At 33.3% G+C, this 25,080-nt stretch overlaps 1 protein-coding gene across 1 annotated transcript in view; it reads right to left on the bottom strand.

Moving 5' to 3' along the window:
- Positions 1-1,241: 1,241 nt before the first annotated feature.
- The window catches only part of LOC149743946 (uncharacterized), a 122,112-nt gene continuing 98,273 nt past the window's right edge, over positions 1,242-25,080 (bottom strand). The window contains exon 4 of the mRNA XM_089905945.1: positions 1,242-5,223. Coding sequence (XP_089762071.1) covers positions 5,121-5,223 — 103 coding nt within the window. The 3' untranslated portion in view covers positions 1,242-5,120. The remainder of the gene's footprint in view (positions 5,224-25,080) is intronic.

Genomic DNA, 25,080 nt, shown 5'->3' on the forward strand with positions numbered 1-25,080 from the left:
ATATTGTGTTAAGTTTTACCCAAAGTACAGAACCTTAAAAGTGCCTATATATTTTCACTCCAAACTAGCTTATTTCACTGATATGTAACACCATCCCAACCTCAGTATAGATGTAGATGTCTTCTGTCATCTTCACAACCACCTCACAGAGGATGGAATCTCCAAATTCCTTAAGTAGAAACACTTTTTTTCTCTTTCCCTTTTTTTAAAGGGAGCATACGCAGAGTGGCTTAGAAAACTTACATTTCCATTATAAACCTCAGCTTTTTTACCATCAGCATGTGCCTTTTTAATACTACTTTATATTAATGTTGGTGCTTAGTAAAGTAATATGAAAGATAGTATAATACTTCTTGGGACAGTATAGTTTATAAGAGCAGAGGTTTTATAACAACAAGGCAACAATTTTATAACACCATTGTGCTTTTCTAGCCCTCACAAAGAGCTGAGGGAAAATAAACAAGGATCCATTTAATGTCCGGGTGAGTGCCAGTTTGACCAGGTTCCATGCAAATGAAAACAAAATAAAATTAAACTTAGACAAGAAAAAATAATGGCCTGTTGGAATAATCAGGTGTGGAACAATGTTTAGGGACAGAAACAAATGGTGAACTGCTTTGTTGTACTTTTCCTACTTTTTCACCCCAGGGAACACTCTTTTAAAGGTGAGTTAACGTCAGCTTAAGAATTTTGATAATGTTCTGATTAGTAGATCATATCAGTATCTGCATTCATAGATTGGGTGAACCTATTGCTTTCAGTAAAAATACTAAAAATTATCTATTGGACTAAAGATATAGGGAAGTTGTTGCACAGTAAGTGTATTTTTTATGTACTAATTTCAATCTCCTTTGTCCTAGGTTAATTAACAACAGCCTCTTAAAATAATTATCAGTCTTTTAATACATAGATCAAATTTGAGTTTGTCAAAATGCCTTGGATGTAGTAACCAAGCAGGTGATGGTGATTAAAGCAATTTCAGCTGCAGGAGGAAAAGATTCCTTTTCCTCCTCTGTCAGTGGACTACCAGCAAAGATGATATAATCTCTCTGATCCATTACTATCGCATGGGCTGGCTTCAACTATTTTGACCTTTATTTATTTACACATATTATTTGACACATGTTTTCCAAGCTCTTTATTAGACATTACAGTAAGAACATGACTAGAACATGAGTAGATCATGACTATGTGACTTGTAGAGGAGGAGTGGCTGTGGCTTAGGGTCAATAGGGAGCAGAAATGAAGTGATGACTGCCAACAAATTAATATCAAAAACAGGATTTTGTAAGGGAAGCTTCACAAGAGCATGAAGATGTCTGGATGGGAAATAGAATGGTAACAGAGAGAGCAACTATAATGTTACTGCAATAGTCCAGGCGAGAAATGATGAGAATAAGATTGTGGCAAAGGTAAAGGAAAGAATAAAGCCAGATTCAAGAGACTTGTACACCAGATGGACATAGAAGAAGAAAGTTATTAGTAAAGGATAACCTCAAAGTTTTAAATTCAACGGCTGTGTAAATAACAAAGACATTATTAACAAGGATTGGTGCCAAAACAGGTTGGAAGGGAATGCAATTTGCTCAGTATCAGAGATAATTAGTTTCAGAAACCAGTTAGATATCCAAGATCAGTAAGAAATTGCTTTTCAGATTTAAAATTTAAAAAAAGCCTGGAGATAAAAGATAACAGGAGTAGAACTTATAAAGTGGGTAGATTTTGAAGGGGACAAATGAAATATATCATTTTTTTAAAGTTATAAGAAAAAACTGAAATTACATTAGGCACTTGAAAAGATTTATCAGGAAACATAAATTTGGTCATCTCTCCATCTTTGAGAACTGTTTGGCAGAGCTGCAAGTACACTCACACATTTCTTTCTAGTACTCTATAATTGAGTTGATTTTTTTCCCCCATAAACACCCCCTCACTGAATACAGAGAAAAAGAAGCAAAGAAATAAAAGCATAAAGCAAAATTTTGGTTTAATCTCACTGTTCTAGTTTTCTAGGGCTGCTGTAACAAATTACCACATATTTAGTGGATTAAAAGAACACAAACTTTCTTACCTTTCTGTAGCTTGGACTTTTCCTGGGCTAAATCCAAGGTACTAGCGGGACTGTGTTCCTTTCTGGAGATTCTAGGGGAGAGAACTTTTAGGGTTGGTGGAGTCCCCACCTCACATCACCCTGGTCTTTCTTCTGCCGCCCACGTCCACTTTTAAAACACTTGTAATTACATTAGGCACACCTGGCTCATTCAAGCCATTCTCCCTAATTCCAGCTACAAATTAAATTCCTCTTTGCCATGTAATGTAACATTTCCACCTGTACTGGGAATTGGGACATGGATATCTTTGGGGGGGCTATTAGTTTGCTTTTGACATTGATAAATCTAGCTCAATGAAATTATTTTTTCTTTCTGATTAGATAAATATCATTTCTAACAATGTTCCAATATAAGTGGGATTGTGGCTCTGTGGCTTATGTAAATTTACATTTTGTGGGTGGAGGGCAGGACGCCTGAGATCCCAGCTGTACCCGCTAAATTCTCTCTGCTTTCTGATGCAAATCTGTGCTTTGTCTTCCCTTGATTGGAGAGCTTTCTGGTATAATTAATCCCATCTTTTTAAACTGTGCCGTGCTATCACCAAAACCACTTTAATCTAGCTCACTGTGTTAGATTAAAGACTTCATTGCTAGTGACAGTTTTGTCCTGAGATTTTAGCCTTTGCCTTTCAATGGTGCACTGGTACTTTGTCCACAAACAGGAATTAAAGAAAATGCTAGATCCACTAAATAATGTACAGATCACATGGATGTAATAGTGCTGTTTCAAGGTCAACTGGCTATTCTTTCCCTTTGCCAAACCTAACATCTCTCTGCACCGAATCTATCCTCCCAGACACTGTTTTTCAGGCTCTTGATTGTGTAGCTTCAGGTTTCTCCATTTGTTTGAGGCCTCTCATAGAACTCCAAACCCCACCTTATGGTTTCATTGTGAGGAAGCAGAAATATGAGTAATGGGCTCTCATACTTTACTCTCTTTCTCCTTCAATTTCTCACTTTTCTCCTCGCTATATCCTCCATCTTAAGGTGGCAAACATATTAAAGAGTTATTGGAAACATTATGTAAGGGGTATTGAAAAATTCTGCCTTATGTACAAAACTCTATAATCTCAGTTTCTCCATGGTATAATTTTTACTGGGGGTCAATGTACATTTTTAAAATAAGGATTGCAGATGATAAAATATTTATTTAATACACTAAAATATTCACCCTATTGCATATGAATGTCAAGTAACTAGCTCTCTCTACCATTTCAAAGCAATTCAATCTTTACTCTCTCATCACTATTCTACTAATATTTTTAAAAATTTCAAGACATTCGTACTTTCCTGAAGAAGTAAATGATTTCCTGAATTCATTAATACACCACAGCATATTACTTATTATCATTCAGTAACTACTTCCTGCAAGTATACTTATAAAATCCTAATTCAGAGAAATGGAAATGATATGCCTCTTCCTTCTTCAAAAGGGATTGAAAATTTTACTCCAAGGTGCATAATATAAAAACATTGTTATAAAAAGGTTATATGTACTGGTATAATATTTATTACTCTTAAATTTGAGAGGAAATGACTTGCTTTATAATAAGCATAACATTTTCCGTTAGTAAACGTTACACTTTCCACCACCATGATGAGTTTCTACTGCTTAAAAGAATACTGATTAATAAATATTTCCCTTTTATCATAATATCTTAGAAAAATAAGGGTAGGTCTTGAGATGGAGGTACCACTCTAAAACAAAACCGTGTAAAAATATTTTCACCTTCCATAGCAAAAGAGTGTTCACTGTTTTAAACTAAATCTTTAATTTTTACTATCTATTTATATCTCAATTTTTAGAAGGATGAACTTTTTGTTTATGAAATTACATCATAACAGGAGACATAGTCTATAATTACTTAATATTTTTGGTTTATTTTGTTTAAATGTGAAACTGTGATCATTTAAATATTTATTTTCCAGCCTTTTTTCTTTTTATATCTATTGGTTTGAGTAATTTTAAATACCTGTGGCTTTTTAATTATTTTAAAATGATATATTGACTTAGGAGTGCTTGGGTTATGTTTGAGACAAATAGACAAACTTTGGCAAGATAAATAAAGATAAAGAGAATATACAAATGAACTGTAACAGGAATAAAGATGTAAATAAAAGTACAAAAGTAGGATATTAAAACTTCAATATTAGGTGCCAAAATTGAATATTTGTGTGCTAGTAGTTTTGAAAACTTATTAAGTGGATAAATTCCCTGAATAATTTAATTTGACTAAGATGTAAAGAAATAGAAAATTTAAATGGAAATTTAACAGATTCAGAGAATCTGAATCAGTAATAAATTCTGAATTTTCCACACAATAGTCAAATAGCTTTAGAATAGATTTTTTTTTTTTTTTTGCGGTACGCGGGACTCTCACTGCTGTGGCCTCTCCCGGAGCCAGGCTCTGGACGCGCAGGCTTAGCGGCCATGGCTCACGGGCCCAGCCGCTCCGCAGCATGTGGGATCTTCCCAGACCGGGGCACGAACCCGTGTCCCCTGCATCAGCAGGTGGACTCTCAACCACTGCGCCACCAGGGAAGCCCCTAGAATAGATTTTTTTCCCTAAACATTCATTTAGAGATAAATCGTGTCTCACACATATACTTGCAGAGAGTTGAAGAAACAAAAAAAGTGTTAAGCTCCTAAAAATGAAAAGTAGTAAAAGCAAAAATATAAAGACAATAAAATAATATATCTTAAAAGATAATACATAATGAACCATTTGTTTGTTTCCCAGAAATTCTAGATTAATTTTTTTTTAAATTTATTTTTCTTTATTTATTTATTTTTGCCTGTGTTGAGTCTTCGTTGCTGCGCACGGGCGTTCTCTAGTTACAGTGAGCAGGGGCTACTCTCCGTTGCAGTGCCCGGGCTTCTAACTGGGTGGCCTCTTGTTTCAGAGCACGGGCTCTAGGCACATGGGCTTCAGTAGTTGTGGCTGGTGGGCTTCAGCAGTTGTGGCTCCCGGGCTCCAGAGCACAGACTCAGCAGTTGTGGCGCACGGGCTTAGCTGCTCTGTGGCATGTGGGATCTTCCCTGAGCAGGGCCCAAACCGGTATCCCCTGCATTGGCAGGTGGGCTCTCAATCTCTGTGCCACCAGGGTAGCCCCTAGATTAAGTTAACAACAGAAAACTGATCAATATGCTTTTAAACATTAACAAATTAAAGAAAGGAAGCTATATGGTTGTGACAATACCTGCAGAAAAAGGGGCAATACAATTATATATCATCTTATGATTAGAAAGTCTTAGTAAATTAGGAAAGTAAACTTTTAGCTTAATATTGAGACTGTGCAAAAAAATTTAATGACATATACCAGAAGTAATATATAAAGTACATTTTATCAAATATCACAAAATGGTCTTTGCTGGAAAAATAAAACTTTAAACCTTAGAGAAGACCTATAAAATTGATAGAAATATTATTTTTATAGACTGGCTAAAGGTTGCAAATTTCTGGGGAAAAAACAAATGGTTCATTATATATTACCTTTTAATATATATTCTTGCATTGTCTTTGTATATATATATATATATATATATATATATATATTTTTGCGGTAAGCGGGCCTCTCACCGCCGCGGCCTCTGCCGTTGCGGAGCACAGGCTCTGGACGCGCAGGCCCAGCGGCTATGGCCCACGGGCCCAGCCGCTCCGCGGCACGCGGGATCCTCCCGGACCAGGAAACGAACCCGCGTCCCCCGCATCGACAGGCAGACACCCAACCACTGCACCACCAGGGAAGCCCTGTCTTTGTATTTTTGCTTTACTACTTTTCATTTTTAGGAGCTTAACATTTTTTGTGTGTTTCTTCAATTATACTTTCCAAACTGATCTATGTATTTATATAATTGAAATCTCAACCCAAATAGAAATATGGTCATTTATATGTGGTAATCAAATTTATCACAGAGCTTATACATTCTTGGGGGACTAATAAATAAATGGGTATACAAAAATAATTATCATTATGTAAAAAGGAGATGAATGCTTATCTTACAACACAAACAACAGTTGATTCCAGATATGTCATTGGCTTAAATGCATAAGTGAAATTTATATATAGTTTTTGAAGATGATATAAGAGAATAACTTTATGGCTTTGGGTAGGGAATAATTTCTTAATATTCACAAGTTATTAAAAAGAAGAACATTATAAATTTAAGAACTTCTGTTGGTCTAGAGAAAAGAAATGGTAAGCCAAAGTGGAAAATACTTTCCACAAATATAACTCACAAAGAATTAGTGTTCTAAGAGAATATTTATGATGTATAAGTGAGTGAGTAAATTGTGTGTGTGTGTGTGTGTAAGAGAAAGACCACTAACAAAATTTTAAAATGGTAAAAATATATGAACAAAGATTTCACAGATATAACATGAATAATAAAGGGACATTAGAGAGCAGAGAAATGTGAATCAAAACCACAGTGACCAATTTGGAAAACATTCCAAAGTTGGACAAAACCAATTATTGGCAAAGATATGAGCAATGGGCACATTCATTAACTACCTAGCAACTGCTCGTCTTACAGCAAATTGCTGCAGCCACTTTGGAAAATAATTTGGCGTTATTTAATACAGTTGACAAGTGCATGTTTTATGACCCAGCAATCCCACTACTCGGTATACATCCTAGAGACAATCCTACACATATGCTTCTGCAGACATGAAACCAGAATTTTCCTTGCAGCCCTGTTCATAAGAGTAAAACACTGAAAACTACCCAGATGTCCATCAACCATGGAATAGACTGCAGCTGCATGAATCAAATTGGGTGAATCTCAAAAGCATAACATTAACTGAGAATAGCAAGCTGCAAAAGAATATATACTAATTTCATTTATATAAATTGACAAATGCACTAGAAATGAATGAACGAACTAACTAAATATATATACATACGTATTATATATCTTACATGGATAGTAAAACTCTAAAGAAAAAGAGAGATTTAATAACACATAACTTGGAATAAGTGGTTATTACTCCCGAGGGAATGAAGTTGACAGGGAACAAACAGGGGCTTTTAAGGTATTACCCTGACTTCTGAATATATTGTTTGGTTTATCATGATGATTTAATTGTACATCTAAGTTATATGCAGCAGTTGTATGTATATTTAATGACTTAAAAACATTTTTTAAATGCAATGCTAATAATACATTATGTGCACAAACACTAGAGACGCAGCCCATTCAAAAGGCAGAGAGTTCGGAATCAGAGGAAATCAAGGTTGAATAGTTATTGCACCACTTACTATGTTTGTGACCTGGACATTTTTTAAAAGGGAGGCAATAATATCCATTCCATAGGGCTGCCATGAGCACTAAATGAAATGAATGCAAACTGCAGGCAGAATGCCTGGCACATCGATGCTCAAATTGAGAATCAGCAAGAAGGAAATTAACTCTCCTTTACTGACAGCAGTTACAACAGAAAAGATGTGTTCGCTGCAGCAACTACATTGTAGGAGGAAGTGTCAAATTGTGAGTGAAAAATGCAATGGAGTAACAGCTTCCAATAAATAACACTGTAAGAAAGCAGAGTTTCGTCCTGCTCAGGCATGCATATACATAGGCAGAGGGGAGGTGTGATAGAAATGGCTCTCTTCTCACTGAGACTCTTTCACCCTCAGATGATCTGTCATTGTACGCAGAACACAGTGGCAGATTTATCCCCACATTTCAGGTTGCTCAGTAATGGTTCAGGTGAAAGCATTCAGGAGTGACATAAAGTGGGAACTCATAAATGACAGAGTCTATTACTGGGTGACAAGCTCCAGCCTAGTGACTTTGTATAGACTCTGCAGAAATGCTTTCATTGTCATGAGATTTAGGAGGAAAGGAAAATTCAATGATAACACTGGTCAGCACATTTAATGGCCTGATACTATTAGAAAAACAAAACCCTCCTATGGACAGAAGGCTAAACAGTTTAAAGTAATTGCTGTAATACAGAGCAATTACATTTACTGATGCAACTTGTAATTGTGGTGAAACCTAGGTGTACTTTATATTTTCCTTAATATTTCAAGGAATATTGCTGTTTCCATATTCTGAATAAAGATATTAGATTTTCACTCTGCTTTTATTTTGTATTATAATCAGAATGATGATTAATGGTGTCCTTCTCTACAATTAAATGATCGGTCAAAAGAAAAATATGTATCAATAGCTTATACGTGTAACTAGTATTCCCTGTAAAAATTGCTTTGAGGGAAGTAGTGGGGATAAGCTGGCACTTGGGCTCATGTAATTGTGCCTCATGCCATCTACCCTTCAGTGGTCAGTCATAATGGGACCTGGTTACTTCATAAGTTACTGTATTTAAATTTTGAATCATTTAAAAACTTTTAATGTTGGGGAAGTAATAATGCTGATGTCTATCCAATTATTAGTTTTACAGGGAACATTACAGTCTTTAAAAATTACCTATACATACTTTAATTCTTTTCTTGTTAATATTTCATAGGATTCCTCTTTGATGTTAACCTAAAATGTACAGATGACATCCTTCGTCTCATGTTTTCTGTGATATGCAAGCAAACAGCTGCATTATCACTTCAACTAATTGAAAAATTAATTTTAAATATTATTTTTGCAATAAATATATCATTATTTTACTTTTTTTCTGTCAAAGTATTAATCAGTTTAGGTAAAAGCAGGAGTCAAAACCATAGGTCCAATACCTGTAAATTACTAGCAATTTGCCTTGATAACCTAGAAATAATGATCATCATTTATACAGGCATTTTTACACACATTAAATCATACTTAAATGATGAGGCATAAATACAACAACACAGAAAAAACGAATTGTGGAGAATTTTAAAGGAATTGGATAAAATAGGATTTCTTAGGATTAACGCTGGATATAGCTCTACTTTATTGCTCTTTCAATTTTGTCACATTCAGATCTAAAGAAGATAAGCAGCTTTTGAGTAGGGTATCTCAGTAAATTGAAAAGCCTTAAAAAAAAGCAACATACAACTCATTAAAAGTCATTAAAAAAAAGAACAGAGGTTTTATATAGTCCTATAACCAATGAATAAATTGAATATCTGATTAAATTTCCACAGGAAGACCAATGAATTTCTCTGATGAATTCTTTGAAACTTACAGTGAAAAATAGAACATAAATCTTACACAAACTCTGCCAAGGTCAGAAAAAGAAGAAATACTTGCTAAAGTCAGGTCAATCTCTCACTTAAATGAGTATGCCTAAATCCTAAATAAAATATTTTGAACAATATACATGAACAACAATTCATCATGAACACATTGAGTTTTGTCCAAGAATGAGGAGTCCTTTGCAATTCAAAACTCTGTTAGTATAATTCCATTATGACTGAATCAGGAGAAAACATACGTGATTGTAACATTAAATACCAATGAAAGCATCAGGTAAAATTAGTTACCAATCTTAATAAACTAGTAATAGAAAAGAATTTCCATAACCTGATAAAGTATATTTACGAACTCCAGCAAAAAAATTACAATAAAATTGAAAAAAAGTTTTTAAAGTTTTCTCTCTGAACAAAGGAAGAAGGCAAGGAAGCCTGTTGTTATCTCTAGTAGACTTATTTTTTAGAACTCTTGGAATAAGGCAAACATTAGAAGAAAGCATAAAGCTATTATTATTGAGAAATATAATATTGATGAATAATTCAGTAAGTTGCTGATACACCATTATATTTATAAAATAAATGTATCAAGTTTTCTGAATATAAGACAAATGTGCAACAATTGATTGAATATCTATATACCAGATATAAGCCATATGGAAAGAAAATGGTAGCATCGACAGCAAAATCAAAAAGCATGAAATATATCCATATTAAATGTACAAGTCCTTTGCATTAAAGACTTTAAAACTTATTTATGTACATTTGAAAAGAACCAAATAAATGCAGGATGATATCCTATTCCTGCAATCAATGATTCAGTATTGTTAAATGTTAATCTGCTCAGATCATTCTAAACATGCAACACAATCACAAACAAAATTACAATCGGGTTTTTTTGTGGATATTGTAAAATACATATTAAAATATGAAGTATAAGTAATGCAAAAGCAATTTAATTAAAAAGAATTAAAGAGTTGGTGATTATTCTAATGACGATCACATTTATTGGAAAATAAATTAGGAAGCTATGTTTTGGATTAAGGATAAGCAAAAAAATCAATGGTACAGATTTGGGAGTCCAGAAACACACTCACACATATATGGACACTTGATATATGACAATAGGGAAAGGATGGCCTGTTCAATAAATAGTGTTTTGTCAATTTGTTAAACATACACACACACACATATATAATAATGTACTAGTTAATATAATACTATATATATTAGAGTAAATATTCAAGTCACAAGCTGAGAAACAATATTTGCAAAACATATAACTGACAAAAACTCATTTCTAGAAAAATATATAAAGTCCCACAAATCAATAAGAAAATACAGAGAATCTCATAAGCAATCGACAGGATGGTTGACGAGGCACTTAAATAAAAAGGACATCCGAATGGCCAATTACTGTATGAAAATATTCCCATTAATCACAAGGGCAATACAAGACATAGTTGCCATGAGGAAAAATAAATAAACAAGATAACACTACACACCCACCAGGTCGCTACAATTAATAGGATTGACAATAAAATATATCACTGATGGAGCTACAATGTGGCAGGTAAAAATGGAAAACTGGCACTATCTATTGTTGACACCCATGCACCAACAATTTTATCCAATTATATGTACCAAATAGAAATGCAGAATATCAATATGTTCATTAAGAGACAAAACAAAAATACACATGGGAGCTTTATCTGTACTTGTTCTAAACTGGAAGCAAATCAAATATCTATCAACAATGTAATGAATAAATCAATTGTAATATATTCCTGTAACATGAAATTATAAATCAAAGTAAATTAATGAACTATTGCTATAAGCAACATCCCTGATGAATCTCATCAACCCATAAGTGGGCTAAAGGAGACCCTCACATACTTGCACGCACACACAAACATACACAACAACCCCCACCATGCACAATGCATACACACACACACAACCAGACAAAACTATCTAAGCTATTAGAAATAAAGGTAATGGTTATTTGGAAGGAGAGGCGGGAGAACATTTTCGAAGTGCTGTTCTATGACCCGTGTGGGTGTTACTTAAGTGTTCTCACTATGTGCAAATTAATTGAACTATATACTTATACTTTGTCCATTTTTGTATATACATTGTATTTCGATTAACACATTTTAAGATAGTGCTATATGGAAGACGTATACATTGTACATGGGTACATTTTTTTCTAATTTAGAATGATATTATACATCCCCTAGAGACAAAGATAAAGCTAGCCAAGAATCTCTGCACACATAAAAGGAAAGGCTTGGTGCAGATGTATCGAGGAATATCTATTGTTTATCTAATGGAGTTGGTATAAAATCATTTTCACACTGAAAAATCATTACTAGATTCTTTAAAATTCAATTTGAGCGGGAAATTTTTAAAGAAAACTTTGAAATACAAAATTGTCATTTTTAAAAGAATTTAATCATATAATATTTCAAACATGCATAAAAGTACATAAAATATAGAGCACCATTTATCTAGATTTATCAGGTATAAATACTTCACAATCGTTGCTGCAAGTGTCGTTTTTGTTTAGAAATAAATGTGGAAGGTGTAACAGGTTCATACGACAAGCCCTTCCTTTCTTTATATAACCAGTGAAAAACTATTGTTCTAATTTTGATATTTATCTTTTCTTTGTTAACTCAACATTCATTTTTACTTTTGTTCATTTTCATTTAAGTAACTCTCATTGTTTCTAGTGTATGACTGCATCAAAATGTAATAGTGCATTCCCTTACTGATGGACAGTAAACTTATTTTTAGTGCTACATATCACATATATACAACTTTAAAAATCACCTAGTACCTAACCAATTAAAATGATAGGTAACATAAATGCTGTGAAATTAAGGCAAACAATTTGTTCTTTTTAAAAATATCAAAGACAATAGAATGATTGATATGAAATTATCACCTGATTTCTATTTATCTGAAATCAGAATGCTGTGATAAGCAATTTATTCATATATGTTTTTAATCATCGTAGATTCTATGTCCATCTACCTTATGGTAATAGATTTTTAAGATATAAACTATCAAGGAGTAAACATATCTACCTTTCTGTTTTATTTCTTGCTTATTTCACATATATCTGAGAGAATATTGGATCTATTTACTCTTTATCATCATTTGCAATCTTATACTATAAGATAACTTCCCAGTAAAATGAAAAGTTTTTATTTCTCACAGAAAGTAGCAGGGCTTTGAAAGTGACTAATGTCAACCTCAAAAAGTAACATAGCCAGTTACTTTACAAGCAAAATGGGTGTAATCTGGAAAGCAGGGAACTGCAGTTCTGGGGCAGGCAAGCTATAGTGAATCATTGGTAAGTGTGAAGAGATAAAAGGAAGGTCAATTTCTACTAGGTTTTAGGAGGAAATTGGGGAAGGTTGTTTTGAATAAAATTTCACTGGAGAAGAACAGGAGTTCGAGGTTGTGGCAGTTTCTTACTGGTGGTTAGCGCATTGTTGCTGGGGCAGGGAGGGATCTTCCTTTTCTGCTTCTTTTTTTAATAGATCTTTATTAGAATATAATTGATTCACAATAGTGTGTTAGCTTCTGTTGGACAACAAAGTGAATCAGCCATATGCATACATATATCCCCATATCCCCTCCCTCTTGAGCCTCCCTCCCACCCTCCCTATCCCACCCCTCTAGGTCGCAAAGCACAATCTCCCTGTGCTATGCAGCTGCTTCCCACTAGCTATTTTACATTTGGTAGTGTATATATATCAATGCTACTCTCACTTTGCCCCAGCTTCCCCACTCACCCTGTGTCCTCAAGTCCATTCTTTATGTCTACATCTTTATTCCTGCCCTGCCACTAGATTCATCAGTACCATTTTTTTTTTTTAGATTCCATATATATGCGTTAGCATATGGTGTTTGTTTTTCTCTTTCTGACTTACTTCACTCTGTATGACAGTCTCTAGGTCCATCCACCTCACTATAAATAACTCAATTTCGTTTCTTTTTATGGCTGAGTAATGTTCCTCGTATATATGTGCCACATCTTCTTTATCCATTCATCTGTTGGTGGACATTTAGGTTGCTTCCATGTCCTGGCTATTGTAAATAGAGCTGCAATGAACATTGTGGTACATGTCTCTTTTTGAATTATGGTTTTCTCAGGGTATATGCCCAGTAGTGGGATTGCTGGTCACATGGTAGTTCTATTTTTAGTTTTTAAAGGAACCTCCATACTGTTCTCCATAGTGGCTGTATCAATTTCCATTCCCACCAACAATGCAGGAGTGTACCCTTTTCACCACACCCTTTCCAGCATTTATTGTTTCTAGAGTTTTTGATAATAGCCATTCTGACTGGTGTGAGGTAATACCTCATTGTAGTTTTGACTTGCATTTCTGTAATAATTAGTGATTTTTAGCATCTTTTCATGTGTCTCTTGGCCATTTGTATGTCTTCTTTTGTGAAATATCTATTTAGGTCTTCTGCTTGCAGGATACAAAATTAATGCACAGAAATCTCTGGCATTCCTATACATTAACAACAAAAGCTCAGAAAGAGAAATTAAGGAAACAATCCCATTTACCATCACAACAAAAAGAATAAAATACCTAGGAATAAACCTACCTAAGGAGGCAAAAGACTTGTACTCAAACAATAAAACATTGATGAAAGAAATCAAAGATGACATAAACAGATGGAGAAATATACCATGTTCTTGGATTGGAAGAATCAATATTGTGAAAATGACTATATTACCCAAAGCAAGCTACAGATTCAATGCAATCCCTATCAAACTACCACTGGCATTCTTCACAGAATTAGAACAAAAAATTTTACAATTCGTATGGAAACACAAAAGACACTGAATAGTCAAAGTAATCTTGAGAAAGAAAAGCAGGCCAGAGGAATAAGCCTTCCCAACTTCAAACTATACTACAAATCTACAATAATCAAGACAGTATGGTACTGGCACAAAAACAGAAATATAGATCAATGGTACAGGATAGAAAGCCCAGAGATCAACCCATGCACATATGGTCACATAATTTATGACAAAGGAGGCAAGAACATACAGTGGAGAAAAGATAGCCTCTTCAATAAGTGGTGCTGGGGAAACTGGACAGCTACATGTAAAAGAATGAAATGAGAACACTCCCTAACACCATACACAAAAATAAACTCCAAATGGATTAAAGACCTAAATGTAAGACCAGATACTATAAAACTCTTAGAGGAAAACACAGGAAAAACACTCTTTGACATAAACTACAGCAAGATCTTTTTTGACCCACCTCCTAGAGTAATGAAAATAAAAATAAACAAATGGGACTTAATGAAACTTGAAAGCTTTTGCACAGCAAAGGAAACCATAAACAAGATGAAAAGACAACCTTCAGGATGGGAGAAGATATTTGCAAATGAAACAATGGACAAAGGATTAATCTCCAATATATACAAACAGCTCATGGAGCTCAATATCATAAAAACAATCAATCCAGTTAAAAAATGGCCAGAAGACCTAAATAGACATTCCTTTCTTTTCTTAAAAGCAGGAGATGAAATTCCCATGTAAAAAATGTCCTCCCTCATACCAGAAGAAAAACAACGTTCTTAACATCATGGATAAAAAGTTGAAACCCAGAGAATGTTACACAAAGAATTCTATACAAAAAGACCCTTTAGGGCTTCCCTGGTGGCGCAGTGGTTGAGAGTCTGCCTGCCGATGCAGGGGACACGGGTTCGTGCCCCAGTCCGGGAAGATCCCACATGCTGCGGAGTGGCTGGGCCCGTGAGCCATGGCCGCTGAGCCTGCGCGTCCGGAGCCTGTGCTCCGCAGCGGGAGAGGCCACAACAGTGAGAGGCCCGCGTACTGCAAAAAAAAAAAAAAAAAAAAAAAAAGACCCTTTAAAAATTGCTTCTCTTCCTTCTTCCTTCTGATTATTCAGGCTGGTATGTGCATGAGAGCTTTCCCTTCTAAACTTCCTGATAATGTTTTAAATGAAGTTGTCTTTTATTTATTTTCACACCTTATAAAATTTAGTATAGTATAGAGTAGATTAAAATATTAGAATAAAGGAATGTAAAATAAATAATTCTTTTCCCTGTTTTCTTCACAATGTCTATTTTAGACTGTTCCTAGTCTAGTCTTGCTTTTATTCAAGACAGAGTCAACTTTAGATAATTCCACCGACATACCACATATTTGTTTTCTTCTTGAACGTAAGCTCTCCCATGTTTCTGCTTTTTTGGGGTATTCACTTTTCTTCTGTAATGCCCTCGTGCATGTGATATTAAAAATTAATAAACTTATGTATCTTTTCTCCTGTTAGTCTGCCTCTTATCAGTTTATTTCATAGAGACAGCTGTGGAACCTAGGAGGGTAGAAAGAAAGTCTTTCCTCCCCTACATCAGCTAGGGCTGCCATAACAAAATACCACAGAATGGTAGCTTAAACAACAGGAATTTATTTTCTCAGAGTTCAGAAAGCTGAAAGACCACAGTCAAGGTGCTGACAGCATTGGTGTCTCTCCTTGGCGTGAAGACAGCCACCTCCTTGCTGTGTCCTCACATAGCCTTTTCTTTGTATGCCTGTACCCCTGGAGTCTCTTCCTCTTCTAATAAGGACATAGTCTTATTAGATTAGGGCCCCACCCTTATGATCTCTTTTAACCTTAATTACCTCTTTAAAGACACTATTCCAAATAGTCTCACATTCTACGGTACTAGGGATTAGGGTTTCAACATATGAATTTGGGGGGGGGGACATAATTCAGATCATAACAATACATTATAAAGAAATGGACAAAGAAGGACAGTAATGAACTCGGAAAGTTAGGGAGTGATAATCCATATAAAATGGGAAAGATGTATAGGAATATAAGAATGATATTATTTTACACAGTTTGGTTATAATGTTTTCTGTTTTGCCAAGGTGGGTATGTGTGTGTATACATGTCCATGTCCTTTGCTTTTTTTTTTTTTTTTTTTTTTTTTTGCGGTACGCGGGCCTCTCACTGTTGTGGCCTCTCCCATTGTGGAGCACAGGCTCCAGACGTGCAGGCTCAGCAGCCATGGCTCACGGGCCCAGCCGCTCCGCGGCATGTGGGATCTTCCCGCACCGGGGCACGAACCCGTGTCCCCTGCCTCGGCAGGCAGACTCTCAACCACTGCGCCACCAGGGAAGCCCCCTTTGCATTATTTTTAAAATCAGAAACAAGAGCTGAATTTTTATCGAATGACTTTTCATTCATGTAATATGAGGTTTTATTCTAGATTGCCTATTTTCTTAGTAGTTATAGATATAAATTTAACTATTCACTGAATTTCATTTAATATTTCACTCAACATGTCATCATCTGTATTTATAGGTGTTTTCATTTTTATAATTTTTGGTTTTATTTTTATGATAAATACTACTTCACAAAATAAATCATTTTCCATCTGCTATTATCAAAAATAGTTTACACAAAATGACAATTGCTTCCTTTACCTATTACTGCATCACAAATCTCCACAGCCTGAAGTGACTTAGAACAACAATTTACTATTTCTCATAATGCTGTGGGTTGTCAGTATGGATAGGTCTTCTGTGGGTCATGCCTGATGTTGCTCATATGGCCATAGTCGCATGATGACTTCACTAGGATTGGAGTGTCTCAGATGGCCTGATTCACAGGTCTGGCAGTTGAGACTGACTGTTGGCTGTGGTACCTCTGTTCATCTCCATCTTCCAGGAGGCTCTTCAGTTCATCTCCAGATGAATTCTGTTTTCTGCCAGGCACTTAGTGACAAATACAATTCTTTGCCTTCTCTCAAAAAACTTACAGTCCAGTTTGGGATAATTATATGTATAGATAAATTGTTTTATATGTTATGATAGAAGAATGCATGGTAATATTTTAGCGAAGATAGGAATTTAGTTTTTAACTGTTTCACAAAGAAGACACATTTAAAGTGAATTATGAATAATGAGTAGGTTTCCAACAAAGAAACAATGGACATAAAATTAGTTTTTTTACTTCTTTCCTCTTAAATTTTAGCTTTTCTTGTCATTCTATCATTGGCCTCCTTATTTCTACTTCTGAATTCCTTATAATAGGAGCAATTATTGGAATTCAAAACTATAAACCACTGCTAAATGCTAATTATATATATATACAGACATATAAACAGGTGAACTTATAGACAGAGAGTTTTTTTCCAGCCAGGACCTGCCTATTAAATATAGGTACAATGATATCTATACCAAATCAAACTCCAGAATGTAATAACCTCCACTAGATTTCTGTAAACTTTAGAGGACTTACACAGTGAATAACCTTACTTGCACTAACTTATTCTTTTCTGTTACTTTCTTACTATCTGATATGTGTTTTTTTGTTTTTTTGTTTTAATTATCGATGTCTGGGGGTCAACCCATCTTGAGCCTTTTATTTAAAAGAATCATTGTTCAATTAATTTCCATAAGTTTGTATTTAGCTTAATATTATATCAAGTTATTAATACCTAATCATGGTTTTGAATACTAAACAAAGTATTTCAGGTAATAAGTAAACTTTAAAAGTTGCCAGATGCACAGTCAATATGATTAAATTAAGTATATTTCTGGGCTTCCCTGGTGGCGCAGTGGTTGAGGGTCCGCCTGCCAATGCAGGGGACACGGGTTCGTGCCCTGGTCTGGGAGGATCCCACATGCCGTGGAGCGGCTGGGCCCGTTAGCCATGGCCGCTGAGCCTGTGTGTCCGGAGCCTGTGCTCCGCAACGGGGGAGGCTGCAACAGTGAGAGGCCTGCGTACCGCAAAAAAAAAAAAAAAAAAAAAAAAAAGTATATTTCTGAATAGTAGCATAAAACAATTTAGAAGTAAAATTTTAAATACCATTAATAACATCAAAAATATAAAATCAGCAGAATACATTTCAGAAGATTTCTAAAACCTACAATAAAGGGTACAAACATTGTTGTAAAAACATTAAAGAAGTTCTAAATAATTGAACAGATACCAAATTTGTGAAAACATTGTAAAAGTATCAATTTTCCTCATATTCTTATATAGTCACTAAAATCTCAATGAAAATGTCTAAGATTTTTTTAACTTTTGTAGAAAGTGAGAAGGTGATTCTAAGATTTAGTTTGAAATGCAAAGAACCTACTGTAGTCAATATATTCTTGAGGAAGAATAAAATTGGAGGACATACATCCCAGATTTGACAAATTACTGAAAAAGCTAGTTATTAGCATCATAGTGTACTGGCATAAGAATAGACAAACAATATCAATAGTACTAAAATAGATCCATATATTTGGGCACTTGACTTATATCGAAGATTAAAGAGGTGAAATTATGTTGAAGCAATAAATTAATGAAAGATAATTGAATCAAGTAATTTTATCTCTATAATGGTAAAAAATAAATAAAACTTGACAACTATCTTATACCATTCAATGAAATTGACAAAACTTAGTTCATAGGCATAACTGTGAAAAGAAATCTAAAGTCTCTATAAGAAAACGCAGAGGGATATCTATATGACCCTGCAATAGGTAAAGATCTCTAATATAGGAATCAAAAACACTGAAGAACTAGTCCTAAAACAAAAAATTAAAAATTGGCTTTATAATAAAGATTTTTTCCTTTGCCAATAAACCTCATGAAGAAAGTGAAAACACCAAAGAAATAGTAGAAGAAAATATATATTTGTTATATGTATGTGCTGTAGGACTCATATTCAGAATATAGAAAAGACTTCTCCAAATCAATAAGGAAAAAAATAAAAATAATGGGAAATGTCCCTTGAAAAGAATTTTCATATAAATTATATTTAAATAGCTAATAAGCGTAATAAATATAGTCAACATCACTATTCATCAGGAAAACACAAATTAAAAATACAAAGAAATACTGTTACATAAATACAAATTAAAAGTACAAATAAATACAGCTACTAGGACAACTATAATTAACTAAGAAAGAAACTACCAAATGTGTGGAATAGGTGGAAAAATTGAATACATGGCTGGTAGGGATGTAAAATTATAAAACTGCTTCAGGATAGCTGGCCATTTCCATTATTTCCACTCCTAAATGTATACACAAGAGAAGTGAGTCCACACAAAGACAAAAATATTGATAACATATTTATTCATAATAATAAGCATCTGGGAAAAACCCATATGCTTAACAATAGAGAATGGGTAAATTGTGGTAAATCTTATGAAGGAATATTACAGAGAAGTACAAAAGAATACACTTCGAATATATACAACATGAATAAACCTAACAGACATAGTACTGAGTGAAATCAACTCAAGACAAAAGTAGTAACTGCTATATGATTCCATTTATGGCAAGTTCTAGGATAATCAAATCTAATTGATGAGGAGAGAATTCAGAATAGTAGTTAAATCTAGGGGCTAGTTTAGACTGAGAAAGGGCAGGGAAGTGCCTTCATGGGTGCTGAAACAGTTCTGTATCTTGTTCTGGGTTGTGATTACATGGGAGAATACACATGTAAGCATCATCATGCTGTATTTGTAGATTTAGTTCACTTCATTCATTTTACCATATGTATTTTGCCCCTTGATTTTCATAAGACAAGTAAATACTTACATATGTGGAAAATGTATCTCAGGCAACTACTGTTATAAACAAACTCATTTTTTCCCCGAAGAAATGTAATTTTCAAAACGAAGAAATAGTCTGATTTCTTCATTATCAAAACAATAAATCCTTATTCTTGTCCCTAACAATTGATATAAAATTTGTTCATCTTGTTGCTAATAATCAATTTGGAGATAATATTATATAATAGAAATGGTATCGTGTATAGTCTCCTAGAGAATTTGCTATATGAATGCTGGCAGAAGGGTGGACTTAAGTATGTTAAAAATATGAAGAAAATAATCAAGAGTATTTCCACAACGATATTTGAACACTAAAGAGTAGCCAGATGATCTAGAACTTTAAGTAGTTATGCCAATTCAAAGTTATGTTCAAAGAGAAATACACAGTTAAGCAAGTCAAGTTCATTATCAGAAAACGGCCTGTCTGTTCAGACATAGCATGTAGTTTCACACATTTCTGTTTCACCTTTTGAAAATTTCAGTCATTAATAGAGTCTTCTCAAAAAGCTTTAATCCATTGTGAGATTCTTTTCCTGATAAAAAGAGTATCATAATTACAAACTTTGATGTGGAAATTAAAAAAGCACATGGCAGACATAGTTCCAAAGTGTGTCTTCTAATTAGTCATTAGGGATGTTTTGGCTAATATTTCCTCACTAATGGTCTGTCTTTCTACAAAGTTTCAGACTTTATGGAAGGAACTCTTCCCCATAATGAGAACCTGCCAGCACATTAGTAGTATTTACCCTATCCTTTTAGAAATTCATAATTAATACATATATTGTCCTCTACATTTAATTGTTTCATTCTTTATGTAATATTAAAGAAACCCAAAGGATAATTATTTTACTTATAATTTTTTAAAATAGGGAAACTGAGGGTCACAGAGGTCAAAAGTTCAGGATTACAGTTAATAGGAAGTGGCAGTAAGGCTTGAAATCGTTTAGATTATGTTTCCAGAAGCTAAGTTTTATGGGAATGAGAAGATATTGTTGCTAAATTTTCTCAAATCATTATGGAATGTTAAAAGACAGTCTTATATATCAATTATCCACCATAAGCCTATGAATCAGTTCTCACCATGCTGAGCAAAAGAATTGATTTAGGGTCAAAAGTCACAGATTGGATGTGACCTATATTTTTCATTTGAGTTCTTTAGTTACTGTCTCATTTATTGTGATCATCTACCATGAAAGATATTAAATTTGTTCTTGAAATACTAACGATAACCCCTGAAAGGTGCTGTTATAATTTAAGCAGTGTTTTAATATTCATAGAAGGAATAAGTGATATGTAGCAAGAGAAGAAAGGCACCTTCACTGTGAAGGATCTTACTTATTGTCTCAAATTACATTATTTAAGAGACAAGACTATAAATCAGAGGGAGGCTAATGAAATTTACCAATCCACATTTTTTTTGGAGCACTTGACTTAACTATATTGAGGTTAATTCTGAAATAAAAAGAATTTACTATCTAGTACACCGATTAATAAAAAAAATCACAGTCTAATGATGACAATTAAATACTGAATGTAAAAAGAAGAAATACAGTGTTATTTTTAGTAAGGTGATAGAGGTGTTAAGAAAAAATCAAATGGAAAGAATTAATGATTTTTTACTGTTCCATAACAGTGAAATTGTGATAAGTACTTAAATACCAACATTAACAAAGTTTTCTTTCACCAAATTAAAGATTTTCAAAGATATTGATAGTGACAAAATACTAAAATAATAATAGTAATAATAATGATCTTAATATTATTTCAATGTCAAATAAAACACAATATTATTCATTTAAAATCATGCTCAACTACTAATGTATGTTCTATTCTCCATGTTTCTATATCTTATTACCTGAACATGAAATAAACATTTAATATTTAACGCAAGACAAAAATTGGTATTTTGGACTTAAGGAACAAAAGCTAAGACATGGAAATTTAAAACCGTGTATACTATTAGAACTTAGTATTAAGACATTAATTGATTTGACTTTATTTATATGATTTTTTTATTTCCAAAAAGCCAAAAATTAAATTAAGAAAATATTTTAATTGAATGTAATCATAAATATATATGAATATATTGAATTATTTATAACTTGAATTGAAAGTTAGGAACATCATAAATTACTTAAATATATATTCATGTCTGTCTGAATGAGCTTTTGCAAAAAATTATACTTCATGGATTTAGCTGTATTATTTTCTTAAAGGGGTTTATTTTTAAAAACGTATTTTCACAGTGCTTGAATTTTCTCTCCAATTGTTTTACATCTATCTCATTTATCTTGAAGAATATTGGGAACAAGTCAAAACTGGAAATGCTTTATACTTTTTCATTACACATTTATATTTAACCTTATACATTATTCACTAATTCTACGCAATAAAGTCTATTAAAGTGACATGAACAGGGTACAAACATCTGTCAACTTACTTGCGTGATAGATATCATTCCTGCACTACTGCTGGGAGCTTTTATATCCCAGCCCTTCTAAATCAATCTCTCTCTCAACTCTCTCTCTTTCATTCTCTTTTGCACATATAACACATAAAATTCTTAATCTTCCCTTCCATTCACACATAAACTAAATTTGATCAACAAACCTAGTTGTACCTTTTGTATATTAAAAAAAAATCTTAATAAGATCATTTTATTGGCATGTGCTTTCATAAGCTTAACCTTAATTTTCATGAAGCAAATTTTAAAATGTAAAACGAATTTTAAAAACTCAAAAATGGGAAAATATAAGAACTTTCTCTAAAGGGATCTGCTTATTTTGTTAATAACTGGATCTTTGTAATAGCTGTTTAATCTTCTGCTAAGCACTTATTATGATTTGTATTTACTTACCTTTAATATTGTTTTTCCTATTTTCTCCCAGAATTGTGAGCTCAATGAGAGCAGGAATTTTTTTTTTGGCTTTTTAATCACCATAATTCCATTATCTAGAACAGTGATTGACAAATAGTAGGCACTTTGGAAATCATTGACCAGATAACAGGAAATAGCTAATAATTATTTGTTGGATAATAAGTAAACACACAAATAAACCTAAAATTAGAACTGGAATTCCTACTAAAATATAATCTATAGAAACTAAGGAACTCTCTTTTGAAAATTGTCTTGAGTAACATTGAAAATTTAGAATTTGAAAGACCTATCTTTTTTTTCTGTCATTACAAATCTGAATTGATATTCTGAAATAAATATGGATCTATCATTTACATATTCTTAAACTTGCTGAAGTTAATTTAAAGAGCTTTCTGTGTTTTGCTCTAATTTGAAATGAATCATGCTACTGGAAATAACCAATAATCTTTATTAAAATAAAATTATTTAAATTAAATTTCTATTGTTTCATTACTTATGTTTGTAAATAATAATTGTGAGTAAAATCACATGCAAATTTATTATGTCAATAAAAATTCCATTCTTCTTAGACAAAGAATAGAAAAGTATCTAGATTGAAAATTCACTGAATTGAGACTTATAACAAGGATTAATGTTTTACTTCTGCATTCCCAATGTTTTATGCTCCTTCTAATACTAAATTAGAGTGACTGGAGTATTAAACTACCAATTGGGACACCTTAATTCCAGCTATAAATTCCCACAATTTATTCACAAATCTGTAACAGAAATAAACAAAAAAAGTTCTCCTCCCTAAAAATAAAAAATGGAAAGATACTATAGTAGCTATGAATATACGTATTCTTAAGTTACATTTTATTTTATCAATACTATAGTATATATCATTTGACATTAATATGCTATATTTATAATGACATTGTTTTACAACATTCTTAAAATATAGGGTTTCATTTTTTCATTTCCTTATTCTTAATCATCAATAAGGTATTAAATTAGATGCTGGAGTAAAATGTCAAAAAATCCTAAACACTTTAGAAGGAGATAATTTTGTTATAGTTGCAAAACTAGTCTCTTTAATGCATCATATTAGGTTCTGACATTTCAATCTATTACAAGAATCCTTTGTTGACTGGATTTATCTCTTTAAATCCAATTTATCTCCACCTAAGTGCTACTTTTCTTGACACATAACATGATTTACCTGGATATTAGAGATAAAGTCTAATAATATTTCATCACTTGCTTAAATATTTGCTACATGATATTAAATTTTCCTTTATTACTTTGGAAAAAAACATTATATACAAATTTTATACTGAGTGAGTAAGGAAAAGATACATAGTAAGTACCTAATATATTTTCCATTCCCTTCATATTTTAAAAATTTAATTACCCTCCTCACTAAGTTTCTCAAAAATCACATGGTTCAATTTAGTACTATCAAGTTTTCACTTTTCAAAATACAGAACATTATTTAAGTAATCACCAAAAGAAGGAAGAAGTAAAAATAGAAACTATTAAAAGTATTTGTCTCTAGGAAATTGGGCTACTTTCAGGGAATGGTGAAGTAGGGGATTATTGCTTTCATTATAAATTGATTTTGGCCTTATAACTTAAAATATCTGGTACAAATTCTATTTACAATAACAATTATAAAAATACTAATTCTCAAATATCTGGAATTCAAAAGCATTTTTAAATTTTGTAGTATGTGGCTCATGGAAACAGACTATGAAAAACATGTGCAAAAAATAAAATGAACAGAATTATTTTAGAAAGGCATAAATGCTAAGAAAGCAACAAAATAGCACATATTCCTGAGAGTGATAAAGGATCAGGAGTTCGATGGTCAAGAAAAACTGAACAACAATTCTCTATTTTCTCCTTCCCCTGGCCTTTGGTAACCACAATTCTACTCTCTACTTTTATAAGTTTGACTATTTTAGGTACCTTATATAAGTAGAATCATGCAGTATTTGTCCTTCTGTGACCAGCGTACCTCACTTACCATAATGTCCTCCAGGTTCATTCATGCTGTCACATATGGCAGAATTTCCTTCTTTTTTAAGCCTGAATAGTTTGATTCATGCAAGATGAATAAGTTCTAGAGATGTGTTGTACAACAAGTTGCCTATAGTTCGCAATACTCTCTTGTGCACTTAAAAATTTGTTAAGTGGGTAGATCTCACGTTAAGTGTCCTTACCACACTTAAAAAAAAAAAAAAAGGGCTCCCCTGGTGGCGCAGTGGTTGAGAGTCCGCCTGCCGATGCAGGGGACACAGATTCGTGTCCCGGTCCGGGAAGATCCCACATGCCGCAAAGCGGCTGGGCCCGTGA

This window comes from Delphinapterus leucas, unplaced genomic scaffold, assembly GCF_059928025.1.
Source record: "Delphinapterus leucas isolate spDelLeu-1000000601 "Yukka" unplaced genomic scaffold, BTC_Dleu_Yukka2 spDelLeu_asBTCV2_sq40, whole genome shotgun sequence".
Lineage (NCBI taxonomy): Eukaryota > Metazoa > Chordata > Mammalia > Artiodactyla > Monodontidae > Delphinapterus > Delphinapterus leucas.